We start from the raw sequence: 21,498 nt of genomic DNA on the forward strand, positions 1-21,498 counted from the left end.
AAAAACCTGAGAACGTGTACATCTCGCTGCCCATAATTGATGCCCATAATTGAAGGCATCAAGTCAGATGCCATTTGACTGGCGTAATAGTAACATGTGAGTGTAGCAGGCCCGCAGCTGCTGCCTACTCAGTGTGCAAGCAGAGCAGGAAGAACCGGGGTGGAGGCTGATGGCCCCTAATGATAAGGGGGAGTGAGGGCAGGACAGCAGCGCCATGGAGGAGAAGGAATTGATTACTGTGCACTTGAGAAAATCCGATACGGGCGGGCACTGGTGTGCAGGATTAAGCCGTTACTAAACGCAGGGAAGGAGAGAGCCGGAATAAGGCAGACAGCCCTGAGCAAACAATTCTTTCATTAGGTAGCCTTCTTATAATGAGGTGTTGGACTTAGGCGATTTTATACTGAAAGATCTAATGCTTTTTTCATGTATTACAAGCCATAGAACTATGAACTAGCATGTGAGCACTGGAGTTTGTCTTCCATTTGGTTTTATGAATTTCTTTTTTTTTTTCTATCATCAGCCTTATCAGTACAGGCTGGGGGGTGGGGGGCATCTGCTGTTACCCAAGTCCCTATGCAAGTATAAGAAATATCAACACTGCCATTTGAGGAAAAACTGGGTTGTAGTTATAAGACAATTACGTACGGCGGCCCTTAGTGCTTAGCATACTCAGCTGGGAGCAGCTGCACTCTGAGATGGACTTTTTTTTTCAGGTTGAAGGATTACTTTTAGAGATAAAGTATGTTTCTTAGATCTTACTCTTGAAGTTTCTAATTGTTGCCCACCCAGAAAAGTAGTTGGTTTAAGGACTGCAGCTTTCTTTTCCTGGGGGGCTCCTCTGCCTTCTAGAGGCTGTGAGTCAGGCCAGATCAGGTAACCAGGGGCTGACCTGCCGTGCAACCCACCACCCAGCAGGAGGGAGACTGAGTATGCTCTGCATATTATAACTGACAGAGAGAGATTTGCCCCTTTGCAGGGTATTTACAGAGTGGATGCAAAACCATCGTCGTTTTTTCGTTATGCTAGAGAGAATAAGGAAACCCTGGTGGTGTAGTGGTTAAGTGCTACGGCTGCTAACCAAGAGGTCGGCAGTTCGAATCTGCCAGGCACTCCTTGGAAACTATTGGGCAGTTCTACCCTGTCCTATAGGGTCGCTGTGAGTCGGACTCGACTCAACGGCAGCGGGTTTGGTTTTCAGAGAGAATAAAACTTTTCTACCATCTGATACCTTTCAAAGTCTCAAAGCCTGAAGCTCTTACCTTTTAATGCTTTTACTTTTTCAGTTATCCCAGCTTAATCCTTGCATTACTTTCATACTTCATTTGGCCCACACATTTTGATGACTTTGTCTATCCTAACTTTGCTCTGTAACTGACATGAAACTAGGCATTTGGCAGAGGCTGGGCTGCTAACCAAAAGGTTGGAGGTTTGAACCGACCAGTGGCTTCGTGACGGAAAGACCTGGTGATCTGCTCCTGTAAAGATGACAGCCTAGAAAATCCTATGGGGCATTTCTAGGATCACTATGAGTTGAAAATCAACTCGACAGCACCTAACAGCAACAGCAATAGGGTTCAGCTATGAGTAATTGGGTTTGCTCTGAATTCAAACTCTAGCCTCTCCCCATTTCTTCTCTTACCTGAGAGCTAAGTATATCTTTCTCTCCACAGCAATGCACACACAGAGTGCTGGTCTAGATAAACTGGCTGCTTGTGGCCACTCCTTATACCTGTCACTCGCCAGTTCATGCTGTTCATGTCTGTCTTTCCATGGCACCTGGAAACATTTCATGCCTTTTGGCTTATTTAATCACGTATAACTTTAAGCATATATTATTGCACAATAAATCTTTCAAAACAGGTTCAGAAGCCAACAAGCTAGGTTAAAAGATACAATCCTGACTACTCACCTCATGAGATTCAAGGATAGAAAACAATATTTCAAGGAAGAAAACTTCTTTACGAAAAATAAATAGGCTGTGTTGACAAATAGTGTTTGGCTGAACTGAGAAATTCTGATCATTAAGTCTGTATGATGTCAGCTAACTGGCCTGACTGTCTTCCCTTACAGCAGTTTTGTACTGAGTCTGTATTATGTGCCCAGTACATAACACACACTCAGTCAGGGCTAGTGTGGATGAACCAAGAGACAGAAAGCCGTTATGTATAAGTGGTGTGACAGCCCTCCTTTACAAGGCTACTTTGCTGCCTGTGGGCCAACTGAGGGTCACACCCCCTTGCCTGGCATTCAAGGCCCTGCAGGCTGTCTGTGACTGAGATTTTCAACTACTATCTCACTGTACCTCATCATCAGGTCTCTGTCGTGGTGAGGCTGGCTTACCCCGTGGCTGGTTATACTTAACGTTCCCTTTGGTAAATAATTCATGCACTGTTCATTCCCACCTCTCATGCTGTCCAAATCCTTTCCATCTTTCAAGGCCCAGCTCAACTCCCACCTATTGCGTATAGCTTTCCCCAAGCACTAACCCACAGTGAGCATTGCAGCTGTGAACCCTAGACTACCTCATTGACTCATGTGATATCTATGCTAAAAGGTAGGTTGCTGGTTTAGAATCTTAACTAACTAGGATGTTCTTTCAGGGCACTGATGTGCAAAATGTAGGAGGTGCCCAATAAACTGGGCAGCTGTTTAACTGTGCTGTACTCCTAGATAATGACATGTAGCCTGTTGACACCACTGTCATGCAAGGGTAGAGAACAAAAAACCAAGCCAAACCCATTGCCGCTGAGCTGACCCAGACTCATGGCGACCCTATAGGACAGAGCAGAACTGCCTCAAAGAGTGTTTCCAAAAGAGTGGCTGGTGGATTTGAACTGCTGCCCTTTTGTTTAGCAGCCTGAGCTCTTAACCACTGCACCGCCAGGGCTCTGAGGGTAGAGTAAAACCCAAAACCCCTTGCCGTGGAGTCAATTCTGTCTCACAGAGACCCTATAGGACAGAGCAGAACTGCCCCATAGGGTTCCCAAGGAGTGCCTGGTGGATTTGAACTGCCAACCTTTTGGCCAGCAGCCTGAGCTCTTAACCACCGCATCACCAGGACTCCAAGGGTCGAGTAGGGACTGGAATTTCCTATTTCACCTGCCCTGCCCTTCCACCCCCTCACAGTGATTTGTGGCACATTTCTTTGAGAATCACTAATCCAAGGAAATGGGGCATTTGGCTATGGGGGGGTGGGAATGCAGAATTAAACACAGCCACACAGGGAAATTGTTCATGGTGTACAATGTCTTTTGCCCCAGTTATTTGTAGAAACTGGACTCTTTATTAAATACAAGTATCAACCCACCCGGCAAAAAGCATACTAAAAAACAGAATTGAGTTTGCAGCTGATGACTTGGGTTGGCAGCTGACGAGTAGGCTAAAATCATCTTATCTTCATGAAACAAGAAGTTAATATACCTCTCATTTGCTCTCTTTTAGGCTATTCTCATGGATCACAACTGCCCCATTAAAACAAAAATGTATACTCAGAATAACATCCAGTCATATCCAATAGGTGACGATGAAGAATCTGAAAGTGACTGAGAGCCTCCAAAGTCATCAGAGTATTTAATTGTATAAAACAGTGTTGCCAGTGAAGTGACTTATCCAGCCTGTCTTAGTCATACCATCTGTCCCTTGTGAAAGAGTAAAGCCACCAAAGGTTATTATTTCTTTTCCATGGTTATGATCGCTTGCCAACAGCCTTATAAAGAAACAGAAGCTTTTCTAGGGGTTTGTATAAACAGTGTTGAAAACTTTATTTTATGTATTTGGTTTTATTAAATATTACACAGTATATTTTGGTGAAATAGGTATAGTGTAAATCTATAAATATTTGAATTCAAATCAAATATAATTTTTTAACTTACATTCATGAACACTTGGCAAAAAAAAAATCCTCTATTTTTTCTGAATATTGGTAATGAGTGTTTACAACTAAAGCACACATTATCTCTGAGACTCTTCCAACAATGAGAAGCTAGGAGGAAGTCTGAAAAACAGAATCAAGTAAGACAGCATGCTATATAGTGACTCGGAACGAGTACTGCGTTAACTTGTAATTATTATCAATATGTTTACGAGTTAAAAGCTAGCTATCTCAAGTGCACAGGACATGAACTTGAGTCAGTCATCTTTTGGACTTTTCCGTAAATCTTAGCTGGCATTAGTTTTCTGTGTCATCACCAGTCTGTAAACAGGTGGTTATAAATTATGTTTACATGTCCTGTGGTTTGCAGTGAACATTAATGCTAATAAGGGGAAAATAGTAAATGCTGGGAAAACAGAGAAAAGCACCCAAACATATAGTTATGAACAACTAGAAGCTTTTCCTTTAAGATGTATGCTGGATTGTTTTGTTGGATGAAAGAAAATTGAGGGTATGGTTTTACACTGTTGAGGTAAGATAAATCAACATCTTGTTCAAGTTTTAGAAATCTAAAAAGGTAATAGCTGCTATGACATGAAAAATCAGACTATAGTTGACCTCTTTGGTTAAGTGTTTTCTAGAGATCTATTAGTTTTGCGTTGTCTGAAACTCTATTGTTTTCTAGACTTCTGAAAGTTGTTCACATCAATGTGAAAACAAACTTTAAATGAAGGAATGGAATTGTTGAATTGCATTTTATGAAAACAGGTCAAAGTGATAGGGTGGTTAGGACATACCCCCTTTCACAGGCAGAAAAGGAAAACCAAACATCTAAAAATGTCTTATGTTTTAACATACCATCTTGTGCTGTGTATGTAGTTTTTCTAAGCATGACAATATTGATGCGTCTTTTCAACCTAACAGCAAATACCGTGTTAGTGAAAATGTCAGTTTACATCAAGTTTTGTATGAGGCATGTTTGGAGTGTGAAGAAAGTGTGAAATGTCAAAATAATACTTGTTAATTCTGCATTTCTGTAATCATAAACAAAACTTACCTAATGCCAGTTCTTCATTGAGTTAAAATTGTGTTACTGTTTACTTGGACATCGAGGTGAAAATGCTTTAGAACAAAGACTTCAATCTTATGACTATTTCTTATTCTCTAGGAAAGCAGCTAATACTTCATTTCTATTTGCTTTATGAAGCTCTCATGATGATTCAGAGTCTGGTTTTCAAGTGCAGTGTGTTTAAAGCAAGCAGGATTCCTATTTAATTATTTGCATTGGGCAACTTAATCAAGTCTGCTGTTTTGGAAGGTGGCTCTGGAGGCACTCTTACATGGCTAAAATAAAAAGGCAGGATTATCCTCTACTTCAATAGGAAGAGAGATTAACAAAAGAACATCTTATAAATCCATCCTTTTAGAGCATGTTTGGTTCCCCTGCCACCCCCAAGAATACAATTTATTGCTATTTAATTTTTGCCTTTAAGGCTTTGGTTTCTTCAAGAATGACTCACAAAGGCAGGATCGCTGTTCATCCCCAGGGATAACATAAAAGATAATGTGTTTTCCAGGGCTGTTTTGGGAGCAAAGAGATCAGTAATATCTGAGGGGGTTAAAAAAACGAAATGGCAAGGTCTTTGTGACTAATATTTTCGGTTAGCAAGACTGTGAAAGTGTTTATTATTATTATTTATGTATCACAACAAAGAATGTGTAGTTCTCTGGATATTTGTTTTTGAACAGAGGTGGTTTCTGTTTCTACCTGGTAATACAATGGGTTCCATCCTGACGACTCCGTCATAAGTTGGTTCTGACGTAAGTCGAGTATCTTTTTGTTGTTGTTGTTTTCATCATTACTGCCTTTTATTGTATCTTTATAAATCTGATCTTTGAACATCTGTGAGTGAACCTCTGAGAATGATAACATCAGCAAATTACATGCTGCAATGCTGTATGTAGGACATATTACTAACAGAAGATGTACACCCCCTTCCCTCCCCTCCAAAGGAAAAAAAAAAGAGCTGGTTCTAAGTGTGGTTCTTTGTAACTTGAATATGTCATAAGTCAGGGACTGCCTGTAACAAAAACCCTAATGAGGTAAATGAATAATCAATTCTTTCTTTTGACTGCTAAGTCTCTTTGTCCAAGTCATGTTTTAGCTAGTTTACTTAATAAATATTCTGAACATTGTACTGTGCCTGTTTGTATTTCTTTATGAACTAGACATTGTTATAATAAAATACATAACAAGGTTATCATTATGACTGTGGATATTTACATAAAAATTATTCTGCCCTGCTTACAGGCATCAGGTAAAATCTACTCCAGGTTAGTTTGAACCATAGTTTTGGGCACAGTTTATTTTAAACTAAAATATGTAACTAACCATATTGTATCAATGTAGAAAAACCCAGTAGGTTTATCCCTGTAACTCTGAAGTTGCAATACTGTTGTCCTAATTTCTGTGAATAACTAACTGTATCTGATGAAAATAACTACAATATCTTGCCATTTGACACAGGGCTCCTTAACCTGGGGCCTGTGGAGTTTCCAGAATCTTGAAATTGAGGACATTTGGAATGGCGTGCACATGTATATCTTACAGGGGTGAGTCCCCAGCTTTAATCAGATCTCAAAGGACACTGACTCAGTAAGGGATTAGAGGAGCCCCCTCCCTTTTTTAAAGACAAAACTGGTGTCAATTTAGAAATAAAGAATACATTTTAAAATTAAGATGATTTTAAATTTATCAATTTTAGGGGATTTATGGTCTTTTTTACTATTAAAAACCAATTCCTAAACCAAACCTACTGCTGTCAAGTTGATTCTGACTCATAGTGACCCTGTAAGACAGAGCAGACTGCCTCATAGGGTTTCCAAGGAGGGGTTAGTGGATTCAAACTGCCAACCTTTTGGTTAGCAGCCAAGCTCTTAACCACTGTGCCACCAGGGCTCCATTTTACTATTAAAAAAAACCAAACCCGTTGCCGTTGGATTGATTCCAACTCATAGCGACCCTGTAGGACAGAGTAGAACTGCCCCATTGGGTTTTCAAGGAGCGGCTGGTGGATTCGAACTGCTGAGCTTTTGGTTAGCAGCCAAGCTCTTCACTATTGTGCCATCCAAGAGGCAAATACAGCGAAACCTGTAAAAGCTGGAACTCGACAGGACTGCTTTGTTTTTCCAGGTCTCACAAGTTTTCTGCCTATGACAGGGTGCAGCCTTATCACTTTTCCACTGCTCTGTACTAGTGGAAAATATTTGCGTTTTCCTTCTCTGACAGTTTTCCACCTTACACAGGTTCTAGCATTCACAGATTTTACAGCATTTTGAAATTGCCCTTTAAAAAATTCAGATACACTCTTAAATTTGGAAATTGACAGCACCTCCAAAAATTTTAACTTGTGGTTTCTCCTCTCAGAATCACAAAATATCAGCAACTTCTGATATTTAAGAATATAAAGTGTGATATTAAGAAATGTAGCATGTTAACTGATTGCAAAACTATGCTATGTTGTTCATTGTGACTGTCTAACCCATCATCTAAATACCAATGTAGAAACTGCATTTTAAATAGTTAATCACTATAAAGCAAAAGATTAAATAGATTAAAAAAAAAAAAAAAAGACCAAAATGGATGTCAGACTCTGAAACTTGCTTTTTTTGAACTTGGAATAGCTAAAATGAAAGGAAGAAATGATTAAGCAAAAGAGCTGAACAGAAGATTTCAAAGGGTGGCCTGAGAAGACAAAGTGAAGTATTAAAATGAAACGTGCAAAGACCTGGAGTTAGAAAACCAAAAGGACGTGCTCCGCATTTTAGTTCTTTTGAAAGAAGAAAAAATTCAAACCTCAAGTTGCAATATTGAAGGATTCTAAGGGCAAGATATTGAACGACAAAGGAAGCATCAAAAGAAGATGGTGAGAATACAGAGTCACTGTACCAAAAAGAACTGGTTGGCATTAATCCATTTCAGAAGGCAGCATATGATCAAGAACCGACAGTACTGAAGGAAGAAGTCCAAGCTCCACTGAAGGCACTGGCAAAAAATAAGGCTCCAGGAATTGATGGTTTACCAATTGAGATGTTTCAACAAACGGATGCAGTCCTGGAAGCACTTACTTGTCTATACCAAGAAATTTGGAAGACAGCTGTCTGACCAACCAACTGGAAGAGACCTGTTATTTGTGCCCATTTCAAAGAAAGGTGATCCAACAGAATGTGGAAATTATCAAACGGTATCATTAGTATCACACACAAGTAAAATTTTGCTGAAGATAATTCAAAATGGCTGCAGCAGTACATCAATAGAGAACTGGCAGAGAGATTCAAGCTGGATTCAAAAGAGGACGTGGAACGAGGGATATCATTGCTGATGTCAGACGGACCTTGGCTGAAAGCTGAGAATACCAGAAAGATGTTTACCTGTGTAAGGCATTGGACTGTGTGGATCATAACAAATTATGGGTAACATTGCAAAGAGTGGGAATTCTAGGACACCTAAATGTGCTCATATGGAACTTTTACACAGACCAAGAGGTAGTTGTTCAACTATACAAGGGGATACTGCATGGTTTGAAATCGGAAAGGCGTGTCTCAGGGTTGTATCCTTTCAACATATTTATTCAATCTGTTTGTTACGCCGAGCAAATTCTCTGAGAAGCTGACTATATGGAGAAGAATGCGGCATCAGGATTGGAGGAAGATGCATTAACAACCTGTGATACAGCAGATGTCATGACCTTTCTTGCTGAAAATAAAGAGGATTTGAAGCATTTACTGATGAAGATTAAGGACTACAGCTTTCAGTATGGATAACAATACCTCAACATAAAGAAAACAAAAGTCCTCACAACTAAACCAATAAGTAGTATCATGATAAATGTAGAAAACGTTGAAGCTGTCAAGGATTTCATTTTACTTGAATCCACAATGAACGACCATGGAAGTAGCAGTCAAGAAATCAAATGATGCATTGTACTGCGCAAATCTGCTGCAAAAGACCTCTTTAAAGTGTTAAAAAGCAAAGGACTAAGGTGTACCTGACCGAAGTCATCTTCAGTTGTCTTATATTCATGTGAAAGCTGGATAATGAATAAGGAAGACTGAAGAATTGACCCCTTTTAATTATGGTGTCAGCAAAGAATATTGAATATACCATGGACTGCCAGAAAAATGAACAAATCTCTCTTGGAGGAAGTACAGCCAGAATGTTCCTTAGATGTGAGGACGGTGAGGCTCCGTCTTACGTACTTTGGACATGTTATCAGGAGGGACCAGTCCCTGGAGAAGGACATCATGCTTGGTAGAGGGTCAGCAGAAAAGAGGAAGACCCACAATGAGATGAATTGACACAAGTGGCTGAAACAATGGGCACAAACGTAACAATGATTGTGAGGATGGCACAGGATGGGGCAGTGTTTTGTTCTGTCTTATATAAGGTCACTGTGAGTCGGAAGTGACTTGACAGCACCTAACAACGATCTCTATACATACCCAGGGCCGTCGAGTCCATTCTGACTCATAGCGATCTGTTATATATAGTCTCATAGCGACCCTCTATAGGGTCGCTATGAGACTATATATAACAGAGGCAAATTCATAAATCCAATTATTTCACAGTTAAGGAAGTTTAACAGTGAAAAAAATTTACTGCTTTTAGGCAGTTTGCAAAACAGCAATTTTGTTTAGCCAAAGTATACTGTTTAGCTTATTTGCATGAGCAAATTTATTTCCATAGGTATGCAGCATCGCCTTTTTCTAGATGTCAGCAAAATGAAGATATTCTTGTTTTCTGTGGTAGTCTTTATTATTTTTTTTAAAGCTATTGATAACATAGCATGGCAGCAGGATTACATCAGGAGTGTAATATATTACAATTTTTTCATTGAAACCTTGTATCTTACTATACCTTAGGCTATTTGAGTGGTCTCCCCTGGCACTGAGTACAACTGTGACGCCTCTAATCACCTCTCTCCAGTATATATAAAAATATTGCACTACATTAAATGTGTATTTTACAAATATCATTAGCAGCATTACTGAGCTTTCCATAATTGTGGTTCTACAGAGTTAAATACTTTTAAAACATGAAGAGATTCTTACGAAACCAATGATTTGCATTATTTCTATAGCTCTTTCAAATGTATCAGTTTCAGCACTATTCTTGGATGTCACTAAAACTTCCACTGTGTAATCCGTGAACACCAGCCACGCAAAGACACTTCACCTTCCAGGTGTAATGGTAAAGTTATTTTTCATGATAACGTGAAACTTGGTTATTGCATTGGGTAGACTCTTTCAAGCAAAAATTATGGAACAATGATATTTCAGCTTTCAGAGAACTTGGTGTAAAGTCTTCTACAGCAGTGTTCTTAAAAACTGCAGAGCACGCTTAAATTAAAAAAAGGGGGTACATACATATTTTTTTTGCTATAAACCTGGCCAAGAAAGGCAGCGGTCTTATATTTCACTTAATAATAAAATTAACAACAGGAATGAGAGTTGGCTATTGATTTTAAAAGTGAAATAAACTTTCTACCCTCAAAAAATTTTTGTGACCCATATATATAATACTTTTTATTTGTATAGCTTTTTACTTTTCAAGCACTTCTGCCATTATATGCTGTCGTTTTCCTCACAATGATCCTGTGAGTTAGTGAGGTAAGTATTATTATTCCCATTTTAGAGATGGGGAAACTGCAGCAAGAAGCCCCTTTCTGATTTGACTATGGTTACATAGTTCACTAATGGAAGAGGCTGAACTTAAACCCTTGTACGGTGTCCTGGGCTGCAGACCCGGGCCAGAATCTTTTAATATTAGACTATGCCTTTTCTTGCCAGCAATAAAAGCTATTCCATCTAGTTTTAAATCCACGTCAGTTTCACTATGTATTAATTATCATAGTAATTACCTACAAAAGGGAAACATATATGCATACGTATATATTATAGGTATATAAAAGGAGAAAGCTTTTACTGTATACCAACAGAGGTCGCACTAACACGTTTCCCATAGGTCATGTGATACTGGGATCCACAAGATGGATTTAGTATCATAGCAGATCTTCATTTCCAGAGAACTGGCCCCAATTCTTATGTATCTATACTGCCTACTTTTATTTCTTTATTTCTCGTATTTGTTAACAGATGAACATAGTCTGAACTACAGAAGTATCCAGGGTGATTCTCATTCCTTTAAGCCCGAATGTAAGACATCAGGAAGCAATAAACACATTTTGCATGATCCTGCTCCTTCACGATATTCCTATATGAAAATGTATCTAAAACAAAACCAGTTATCAAAATAGCCATTTTAAGAACAGTCCTCTGAAGCTTTAAGCATCCTTGTACATGCTTTATTTCCTATGGAAGAACTGAAGATGGAAAATAATCAAAAATGTTTAGAACTTCCATCTGAAAGGAAAGCATCAACATTTGGAAAGATTTTATCTCAAAATCCTACTGGTTACTGTTTTTCAGTAATTAACTCTTGGTATCCTCTCCAGAAAATTCTTGACCAAGTGCATTCTATATTTATTACCCATTACATTTTGTTTTTCAATGCAAGCTCTTCAAATAAATCACTATATTCTCACTATACTTCAATTGCACAGAAGCTTTAGGAAAAAAATTTCACAGAAGCATAGAAAGCAAGCAACATATGTAATTTTTTTTTTTTTTTTTTTACTAAATCAGCATAACGGACTAAAGCTGCAATATCTGCTTTCATATTACATTTGGCAAAAACAAAACAAAAAGCACCCAAAAAACCCAAAATAACAAAAATTCCAAGCAAGTACAGATGACAAACTTTGTAACAATGTAAAAGAAAAATTCAAAATCTGTTCCCTCAGTGATTGATTGCTGTTGCGAATTTGGGCAGCAAATCTGTTGTCAGAGCTGTGATGGAAGTGAAAACATTTCAAGAATCTGGACAGTACAGGCAGCCCCCAGATCACGAATGGATTCCGTTCCTAAGTCTGTCTCTAAGTGGAATTTGTATGTAAGTTGGGACGGTTAGGTATGCTTCGTATCTAACGTCAGTTAGTCAAATGTTTGTCTTAGTATATAGTGTACCTTTCTATGCATAAAAACATTAAAGAAACACTTCTGGATACACTAAAACATCTTTAACACAATAACACAGTAATAATGTTTTGATGCGCTACGCAAAGGAGCATTGAATGTACCTCATATTTTTTATATATTAGGTTTTATGGGGGTTGGTTCATAACTATAGGTTGTACGTACACCAGATGTTCATAACCTGGGGCCTGACTGTATCTTATTTAACACTAATTCGAAAACTAAGAGGAAGGAAAATAACACAGTGAGACATCCACACCTCCATAAACATGAAAAATTAGCTTACATAATTAGAAAAAGTTAAAAATAAATTAGTAAAAATAAATTCCCAGTATAAACCCAAAAAGCATAGCTATAAATGTACTCTGAAACAATCAATTTAGTGAGCCAGTCATGTTTTTGCTGGAAAACCTCTTTCATTCTTGTTCTTACATAAGCAAATAACTGGAAAAGCAGATCTAAGTACATCATAAGAGTTTAAATGTGGTCGTATCTGTGGTATTTTTGACGCGACTTTTCCCCAATCACTTTGAAGCTTAAACAAACAGCCTATTACACGGATTCAGATGGGCCAAACAAGTCATCTGACATGCTGCTGAATGGCTGAGAGTCTATTAGTTGGGTTATCTCATTGTCAAGGTCTTCTTCTGTATCATCTGTGTACTTGACTATTTTTTTGGAGTGCTGGTCTAATGACAGGCTTTCTAGAGATTCGATATCTTCAATGCCTGCTCTGTAGTGGATCATAAGAAGCGTTAGAGCTTGCAGTCTTTCACCTGATTTGGCCAAAGCAGCAGAAAGAAGTGATTTTTTCCTTGTATCAGTTGTCTCTTTTTCTTCTCTAACAAGGGAATTATTATGTTCCAACTCCTGATCGATTTCATTTTGCAGTTTATCCAACATGAACTCTAATTTCTGGATCCTTTCCTCCGTAGGCAAGCCCCTGTACAGATCACGACCAATTTCCTTAACTGCAATGAAGACACTGTCATCCAGACCACCCTCCTTCCTAACTAACTTTGTTCCTGTGTTGTTTCCCCGTTTAGAAGGACTGTTTGGACCACATACCTCTGTGTCACTGCCTTCATTGTCTGATGTGTTGGGTGTGTGTTTTGGTGAAGGTTCTACCAGGTCAGTTCCTGGTTCAGCAAGGCGAGTTTTAGAGACCTGACGCAAATTTAACAAACGAGAGCTAGTGTTGATAATGTGCCTTGTCAAACCTGTTGTTTTATTGACTGTCTTGCTAGCATCGGCATCGACTCGAGGAGGCAACCCTAAGAGGGTTTCTTGTCCTTCCAACCGGAGGTTTTTCAGGGTCCGGTCCACGCGCCTATCAGTCGCTCCACAAAGAGGAGTCTCGGTTAGACACTTTTCTTGACATTTTTTATGGCAGACATAAGCACAAAACATACACTGGGAAGCAGCTTTAGTCCAAACTTTTTTCTTACAGTAATCACACCAAGTTGGGTTCTGGAACTGAGTATCCTGGAAACTATGTTTATTTTCTGTTAAACCCATCTGTCCGACAAAATGCTCCTCTTTAGGTAGGGCAGAAACCTCCTCCACCAAATGAAGTTCTTTTTCCTTCTCTAAGTTAGTAACTGTATGGTGGTCTGCTTCTCCTTCTCTTAAATATTTGAAGTGAATAGTAATATCACCAAAGCAAAATTTGTCATTGAATCCCTTTTGCATACTCAGATTGCGTAGGGCGGTTCTAGTGACCATTGCCTTAGGTGACGGGGCTTCCAATCTGAATTTTGAAAGGTATTCCATGTTTGATGTAGCTAAGCATCCTAAAGCCACCTCTTCTAGTTTTAAACTAGCATGCCCCAAACAGATGAGGCCTCCCAGCTTGAAAGGATCCCTGCACCACAGTGCAATGTTTAAGTACCTGTGGCAGGCTTCTATGTCAAAGGAACAGGTTGCTCTTGTCCATTTTCCTAGCTTATTACGATAGGGGATTTCTGATGATTCCCATGTTTGAGGGTCATCTGAATTGTCCTTAGTAGGGCAGGGACTTTCTGAAGTAAAATCTTTAGCCACTTCTTGCTTTACTAGAACCTGCTTAGATGCACCTGCGTCCTCTATGTGATCCACATTCTTTGCTTGTTTGTCAGCAGCTTTATCTGCAGGAGGAGGAGGCAGTACCTTCTCCGGCTTTTCAGCGAGAGCATCTGGTTCTACCTGATTTGGGGCATCAACAGAAGGCAAAGGAACTTTCATTTGTGGTCGTGGTGGCACAGGGGGTTTGAAAGTAGATCCTTGGATGGGTTTTGACACTTGTGCTGGGTCTGTTGTCTCAGAAGTTTTTAGGGGTAAGGGTTTACTTCCTTCTTTGGATGGAAGTTTTGGTAGTGGTGGGTTACTTCCTACAACTAATTTACGGTTTAAAACTGGTGATATAGTTCCCAGGGGTTTAATAGAAAGTGTTGTTGGCGTACGTTTGGGACTGTGACTCAGTGATTGTGCCTCATCTTTGAACTCATTTTGTGCTCTGACATCACTTGCCAAGTCTTCAAATTCGGAATCTAGGTCTCTGTTTTCAGCATCCACTGCCAACCCAGCTGCTTCCTCTTCATAATTTGGTTGGCATGAACCTGACAGAAAGTTCTCCTCCAATTGTCCAAAGTTCTCTTGAAGCACTGCACCTTGATTACTCTGGCCAACAGGCCTCTCATAGTAGACCAGGACGCGGTCACCAGCCTGCTTGATAAGCTTCAGCACCTGGAGTGTAGATGTGATCTTCACACCTGTATTCAGATTTTTAAAGGGAAAACATGTAAATTGCCACAATAAAAATATTAGAGATTTGTTAAATACAATTGCCATTACCTCATTATTATCTAACTAATGAAAAGGTAACAGGAAAACCTTAAAACTATTTTACTTGGCTTCAGGATACATCAGCGTATGGATTCTCAAACCCTGAATGTGCTAATATCCTGCAAATGTTTTACTCTCAAACCAAATGATGACATGAAAACCCCAGAAGGCTGCCAAGATGCTAAATAATTGCTTCCCATTCTTTCTTCTGTTAAATGACGTTATTTCCCTGTCAAAATCACTGTATATCCATATAAATAAACCACTTGCAGCTATTAACATTTTTAAAAATACTTGCTGAGGTGGGGAAAAGTTTGACAAATTAAAAGAAAGCCAATTACACAAAACACAGGAGGCTTTCAATCTTGTCTCCGGGAGTTGGGGCAGGGGATGTATAGGAAAAAAGGCAAGAAAGAGACACAAAAGCTTGTTCTGTTCGGTTCCGATTTGTCTACAATGAATGTACGTTATATTTGCAATCAAACGCAGCCTATCCCTCAGCCCAATAAATATTATTTTTTAAAAACGTGAGATATGAAGGCAAGACTTGCTTTTTTGCTCTGCAAATATTTATATTTCTTGGATCGACTGGTCTGTCTGTCTGTCTGGTATTACTATCTGTGTCGTTTAAAACAAAAGCCCAAAAAAGGACATAAAAAAGAAAAAACTGAATTTTATCTTGTGGTTAAAACCAAAACAAGGTACTTGTGGACATAAAAATTTTATACTGAATTGTGTTTTTAATTGAGGGACGACAGCCCATATTTACGTTAAACAACTACGTAATGGATGAGGTCTATTTTATGCCCTTGCTCTCCCAAGTGCCTGTGGCCCAGCAGCATATTGTTGGAAATGCAAAATCTTGGGCCCCACCCCAGGTCCATCAAATCATAAGCTGCACTTCAACACCACGTCCAGGTGACTGGAATACACGTGAAATTCAAGAAGTGCTGCTTATGCCATGATCAGTGGAACTTCTACGGAAAATACTGACTTTGTTGGGTTCACAGGTTTGCAACTGAATCATTTTCATTATTTTATGGTAACTATGGATTTTAATTAAAGGCAGAGGTTGTTTGACATGTAACAGGATAACTGCTTCTTGTTTTGGGAACTGATCTACTTTGTTATATACATTGTTGTCTTAGCAGAGAGAACACACCAATGTCCTTAAACGGCAACCACATGTTCAAGAAATCTTTTGATATGTTTAGTAGGGGTGGGCTTGGACTTTTTCCCCATTGGGGTGCACAGTGCGTCCTACTCCTTATTCATAAACATCCAAGGAAATAATCTGCCCATCAACAAAGCATTTTTGTTGTCCTTGATAACAATTCAACTGTCAGGAAGGCATGCAGGGGATACATCTTTTCACTAGTAACAGTGATCTGAGCTGAACGCTGAATGACAGCATACTAACAAATGGCTAGGCCATTCAGGGACAGTACGGGGCCATAGGATAGTTCGAGGTCCTCTTCGGGACAAGGAATATAGTTTTCTTGTTTGTTATCAAGTCCTAAGTGATGGGGGTAGTAATGCTAATACTACCAATTTTAGGTTCAGAGTAGAAATGGTGGTGGTTGTACAGGAAGCTGACTGCTGAGCTGCCCTTTCACATTCAATAAGAAAATAGAGTAGAAGAATGTGGGAAGGGAAGGAAAATCAGGGAGGTTATATAGCAGTAGTCTAAAGATTTATATACCAAAAACCCATTGCCATCAAATCGATTTCAATTCACAGCAACCTTACAGTACAGAGTAAGAACTGCCCCACAGGGTTTCCAAGGAGCAGCTGGTAGATTTGAACTGCCAACCTTATGGCTAGCAGCTGAGCTCTTAACCACTGTACCACCAGGGCCCCAAGGTTTATCTACTGGGACTAAAACGACACATGTGTTTTAAGTATATTTTTAAGGGCTCCTTCAGATTTCAATTTATAATAAAATTTCTTTCCAATATAAAAGTAATATATGCTTATTATAGAAATAAGCAGGGAGAAGAGAAGGAAAAACCCCCATCTACGTTCTAGTTTCCCACGAATCTGAAGTATACGGCACATTAGCATCATTACCTCCAATGGCAATAAGTCTATCTCCCCGCTGAAGCTCTGCAATTGCGGCAGGTGAGTTTGGGGCCACGGTTTCAATTAGGACGTGCCCAGCATACCCATCAGAGGATTGGACGAGACGAAGTGTAAGTCCGACACTTTGTAAATTCCCCTTTACTAATTCAACCTGTGATAGGAAAAAACAAAACAAAACAGATTCAGTGGATTGACGGTAGTGGACCAAGACAGCAAAAGCAGAGCACCACAGCTGATGCTGACTTTGGCATCATTATGACTATTACTACAGACAACGAAGGAGGGAGGAAATCTTTAAGCATATTCTTAGATTGCACAGGCAGCCATAAAAAAAAAACTTAAACACCTTATCATCATCAGTGTGCTTTTCTAAAGGTCCATGCTCAGTGGAGAAAATCTGGAAATAGAAAAGAAAACCATCCCGATCATACTATCTAGTACTACCACTAATACTTGGTATTTTTAAACACATTGTAACACAAAATTGAGATCCCATTGTGAATGTAATTCTAAATCTTGCATATTTTTCAAATATAATGGAAATAACTGTCTATGTCATCAGATCTGCTTTGGAAACTCACATCTCACATTTTTAATGGTGTATTATTAAATTTTCATGTTTGGCAGGGACAAGTGTTTACATTTATGTTTTATTAAGAGTAATCTTGTTAATGAGATCATCTGTACTAACTCATCAAGACCATTTTGTTTTCTAAACTAATTTCTCATCCAATTTATCAGGAATATGTGTCCCAGATTTACGTCATCTGTAAATTAAAAAAAAAAAAAAAAAAGAAACTGCTACTTGTCCCCATTCATTCATATCACTGATAAAACTGTGGACCAGGCTAGAATGCCACATCCCTTCAGGTGACAAGAATTCAATCAGTGTTTGAGTTCAATTACAAACCAGTCTTACTGTATTATCATTCAGCTCACATTTTAGTCCTGTTCCTCAAGGAAATCTCATGAAGGACTTTGCCAAATACCTTGTTAACATCGAAATACGCCACTGTCAGTATTGCTTTCACATACAAATCACACTTAAAATTTAGAAATTCCATTTTCCTACCTAATGATGGTGGCTAGTAAAAGAGTCCTCACTGGAAAGTTGTTCTTTAATTTGAATGTTAATAATAGATTTTGCAAAATTGCTTTTAAATTAGAAAAACCTTAATCACAGTATGCTCAGGAAATTGGAAATGTGATCAAACTTTTGATTACTTATAAGTTCACAAAAATAAAAACAAAAACAACCCCTCCAAAAAACATTTGTGTTTGTTGTCGTCAAGCCAATTTAGGCTCATGGTGACCTCACTGCTCCATAGGGTTTTCAAGGCTGTGACATTTCAGGAACAGATTACCAGGCCTGTCTTCTGAGGCACCCCTGGGTTCGAACCCCCTAACTTTTGGCTAGTAGTGAGCTGCTTAACCATTTGCACCGCCTAGGAACTCCCTATTTTGCTTTTAAACTTCCAAAAACATTTGTCCTAATCCTGCCTTATAATAAAAAAATAGATAAGAGTAAATAATCACCTTATAATGTTAAGGTGCTTTTCAGTTAACAAAGCCCTTGGAAATACATAAAAAATTCATGAATATGCACACACTTTTAATATATAAAGTGCAAAAGCTAAAATTCAGAATGTAAATTTTTCCAATTACTGAAAACTATGGGTAGCAAATGGGTATATAAATAATCTGTATGAGTCTGAGTACTGTAAATTAACAAAATTAACACCTGGACGTGACTGTGTTTTCCTGTGATTTACTCTTTGCTCTTAAAAATGGAGTGGGTGTTGGGGCAATGGAGTTGAGAAGTGAGCTGAGGCTAGTACAGGTTTTAATGTAGTTCACTTTCTTAATTATTTTCCTGCCTGTAAATCATATTTTTATCCTTTGCTTTTCTTATTTCAAATGATCCTTGACGTTCATATTCCAAATGGAAAAAGATGGTTTCCAGTGGGAATAATTAATAAAGCCAAATACTAAATTACCTCTCCTTCACCCCAACTTTTACTACTGATTATTAGTAAATGCTCTAACTTCATACTTATATAGAACTTAAGACACTATTTCATTCTTCTATTTTGTTAAAAGGTTTTGTTTCTTTTTAAGGTCACACTGCTGACTTAGCCATGTTTTACGCAAATAATGTGCACCTTCTGCATTTGTTTGTCGGCCGTGCCCTCCCATCACAAGTTATTTTTGTAAGTGTGCTATGCCTTTTTTTTGTTTGTTTTACTGCAACATGTGGAAGAGGACTGGCACAGCGGCACCTGTGACGGTGCCTTATGGGGGGTGGGCACGGCTGGCAAACAAATGCAGAAGGCTCAGGTCATTTGAGTAAAAACATGATACCTAGCTCTGGAATTAGTTTTAGTCTCTCCTGAACTGAAACTTTAACCACTTAATTAAGTTCTAAAAGTGAATAAAGAGTTTCAGAGTATAAAAATATCTTAATTAAAAACCTGACAAACCAAAGCATTTAAAATGATTAGCATATAAAAATTGTTATTTTAGTGGAAGGTAATGTTCACAAGACCATCAAATGATACCTGACTTTTGGAACCAAACTGACATTACTACTGGGGTAAAACTATTTTAAAACAAGAACAGCCACAAAATACATTGCATTATATATTTCCCCCTGGAATGGGAAAATACTGCTTGAACATTCAGATGGTGGAATAGTTAATGTTCATGGGAACTGATGAAACCCCTGTGAGCTACAGCATGCCTTGTGATTCTTCTCTCTTAATGTTGTAAACGTTTAAGATTAACCTATGTTTTCTCTCTAAAGATGAAACACAAGTGATAGGATCTGGGAACTGAGGAGTCAGGAGATGGTGCTATCAGAAGACCAAACTTTAATGACACCAGAAGGGACCCTAAGAATATCCTGAAAAGATCATCACGTCTGGCAGGCGGTTTGCAAGACCACCTCAAAGGGGAACTAAAAATTCTCCAGATTCCTCGGAGTTTTCTTTCCCTGTAAAACCCTCCAGCTGGCCTTTTTGGGGCAGACAGGATTTGGGAGGAACCTATCCCCTCTGTCCCTTGGATACCAGTATTCAATAAAGCCCTCTTGCTGTTTACCCCCCTCCTGTCTCAGTATTGGCTTTGCAGCAGGACACTCGAATCCGTGATTTGTGGTAACACCCCCATTTATGCATCTATATTTTTAATAGTGTACTGTTAATTTTCATTTCTAGCAAGTACAAAAGAGTTTACATTTATGTTTTATTAAGAGTTACCTTGTTAATGTGATCCTCTGTACTAACTCAAGATCATTTTGTTTTTTAAACCAATGTGTCATCCAATTTATCAGGAATATGTATCCCAGATTTAAATCACCTGTGAATTAAAACACACCCCCCCCCCCAAATACCTACGACCAGTATCATGAATAAAAGAGGGGACTATCACTACAGATCCTATAGACTTTAAAAGCACAGGACAATAAATTTGACAATGTAGACAACCTGGAAAAATTCCCTTAAAAGATACACATGATAAAACTAACTCAAAAAGAAACATAAATTTTGAATTTCTATGTCAATTAAGTACATCAAATTCATAACTTTGTGGCTGAATTCTTATGTAAGGAATAACAACAATCTTATCCAGAATCTTTCAGAAAATAGAGGGCACTTCCCAAATTATACCTTAAGCCAAAAAACCAAACCCACTGCCGTCGAGTCGATTCAGACTCATAGCGACCTTATAGGACAGAGAACTGCCCCATAGTTTCCAAGGAGCGCCTGGCGGATTCGAACTGCCGAGCTCTTGGTTAGCAGCTGTAGCACTTAAGTACTACGCCACCAGGGTTTCCAATGATATGTTAACGCCCACGTTAACTAATTCCAAATCCTAGACAAACACAAAAAAGAACAGAACTACAGGCTAATATCTCTAATGAACATGGATGCAAAATTTCTTAACAAATTTTTAGAAAATTCAATTCAATAGTACATGAAACAAATAATACATCATAACCAAGTGGAGTTGGCTTAACAGCCAGGAACCAGTCAAAGTAATTCACCATATTATCAAAACAAAGGAGAAAAACCATATAAAAATTTTAACAATTCAAAAACAGCATTTAACAAAATCCAATGTCCATTCATGATTAGAAACTACCCGTGGCAAGCCGGGCCTACACGGGGACGCCCCAAACCCGGTTACAGGCCGGGCCTACACGGGGACGCCCCAAACCCGGTTACAGGCCGGGCCTACACGGGGACGCCCCAAACCCGGTTACAGGCCGGGCCTACACGGGGACGCCCCAACCCCGGTTACAGGCCGGGCCTACACGGGGACGCCCCAACCCCGGTTACAGGCCGGGCCTACACGGGGACGCCCCAAACCCAGTTACAGGCCACTGACAAAAATCTAGATTGACTATAATACTCAAAGACGGAAGACTCAATGTTTTCTACCTAAGATCAGGAATAAAGCAAGGATGTCCGCTCTTACCACTTGAATTCAACATTGTACTGGAGGGTATAGTTCGTGTAATACGATTTTTTTTAAAAAAGGAAGGTATAAAGATGGGAAGGGGCAAGTTTAGAAATCGCTGTAAATTGTGATGTAGCTCTACCGTAATATGGGACATCTGTGAA

At 39.0% G+C, this 21,498-nt stretch overlaps 2 protein-coding genes across 2 annotated transcripts in view; one reads left to right on the forward strand and one right to left on the reverse strand.

Annotated features, from left to right (window-relative positions):
* Positions 1-3,703, forward strand: part of SLC18A2 (solute carrier family 18 member A2) — a 38,819-nt gene extending 35,116 nt beyond the window's left edge. The window contains exon 15 of the mRNA XM_049855228.1: positions 3,445-3,703. Within this exon, the coding sequence (XP_049711185.1) occupies positions 3,445-3,549 (105 nt within the window). The 3' untranslated portion in view covers positions 3,550-3,703. The remainder of the gene's footprint in view (positions 1-3,444) is intronic.
* Positions 3,704-9,652: 5,949 nt separating this feature from the next.
* PDZD8 (PDZ domain containing 8) overlaps positions 9,653-21,498 on the reverse strand; it is a 65,557-nt gene continuing 53,711 nt past the window's right edge. The window contains exons 4-5 of the mRNA XM_049855229.1: positions 16,862-17,024; positions 9,653-14,718 (exon numbers count right to left, since the gene is read on the reverse strand). Of these exons, the coding sequence (XP_049711186.1) occupies positions 12,521-14,718; positions 16,862-17,024 (2,361 nt within the window). The 3' untranslated portion in view covers positions 9,653-12,520. The remainder of the gene's footprint in view (positions 14,719-16,861; positions 17,025-21,498) is intronic.

The sequence above is a fragment of the Elephas maximus genome, chromosome 16 (genome assembly GCF_024166365.1).
Source record: "Elephas maximus indicus isolate mEleMax1 chromosome 16, mEleMax1 primary haplotype, whole genome shotgun sequence".
NCBI lineage: Eukaryota > Metazoa > Chordata > Mammalia > Proboscidea > Elephantidae > Elephas > Elephas maximus.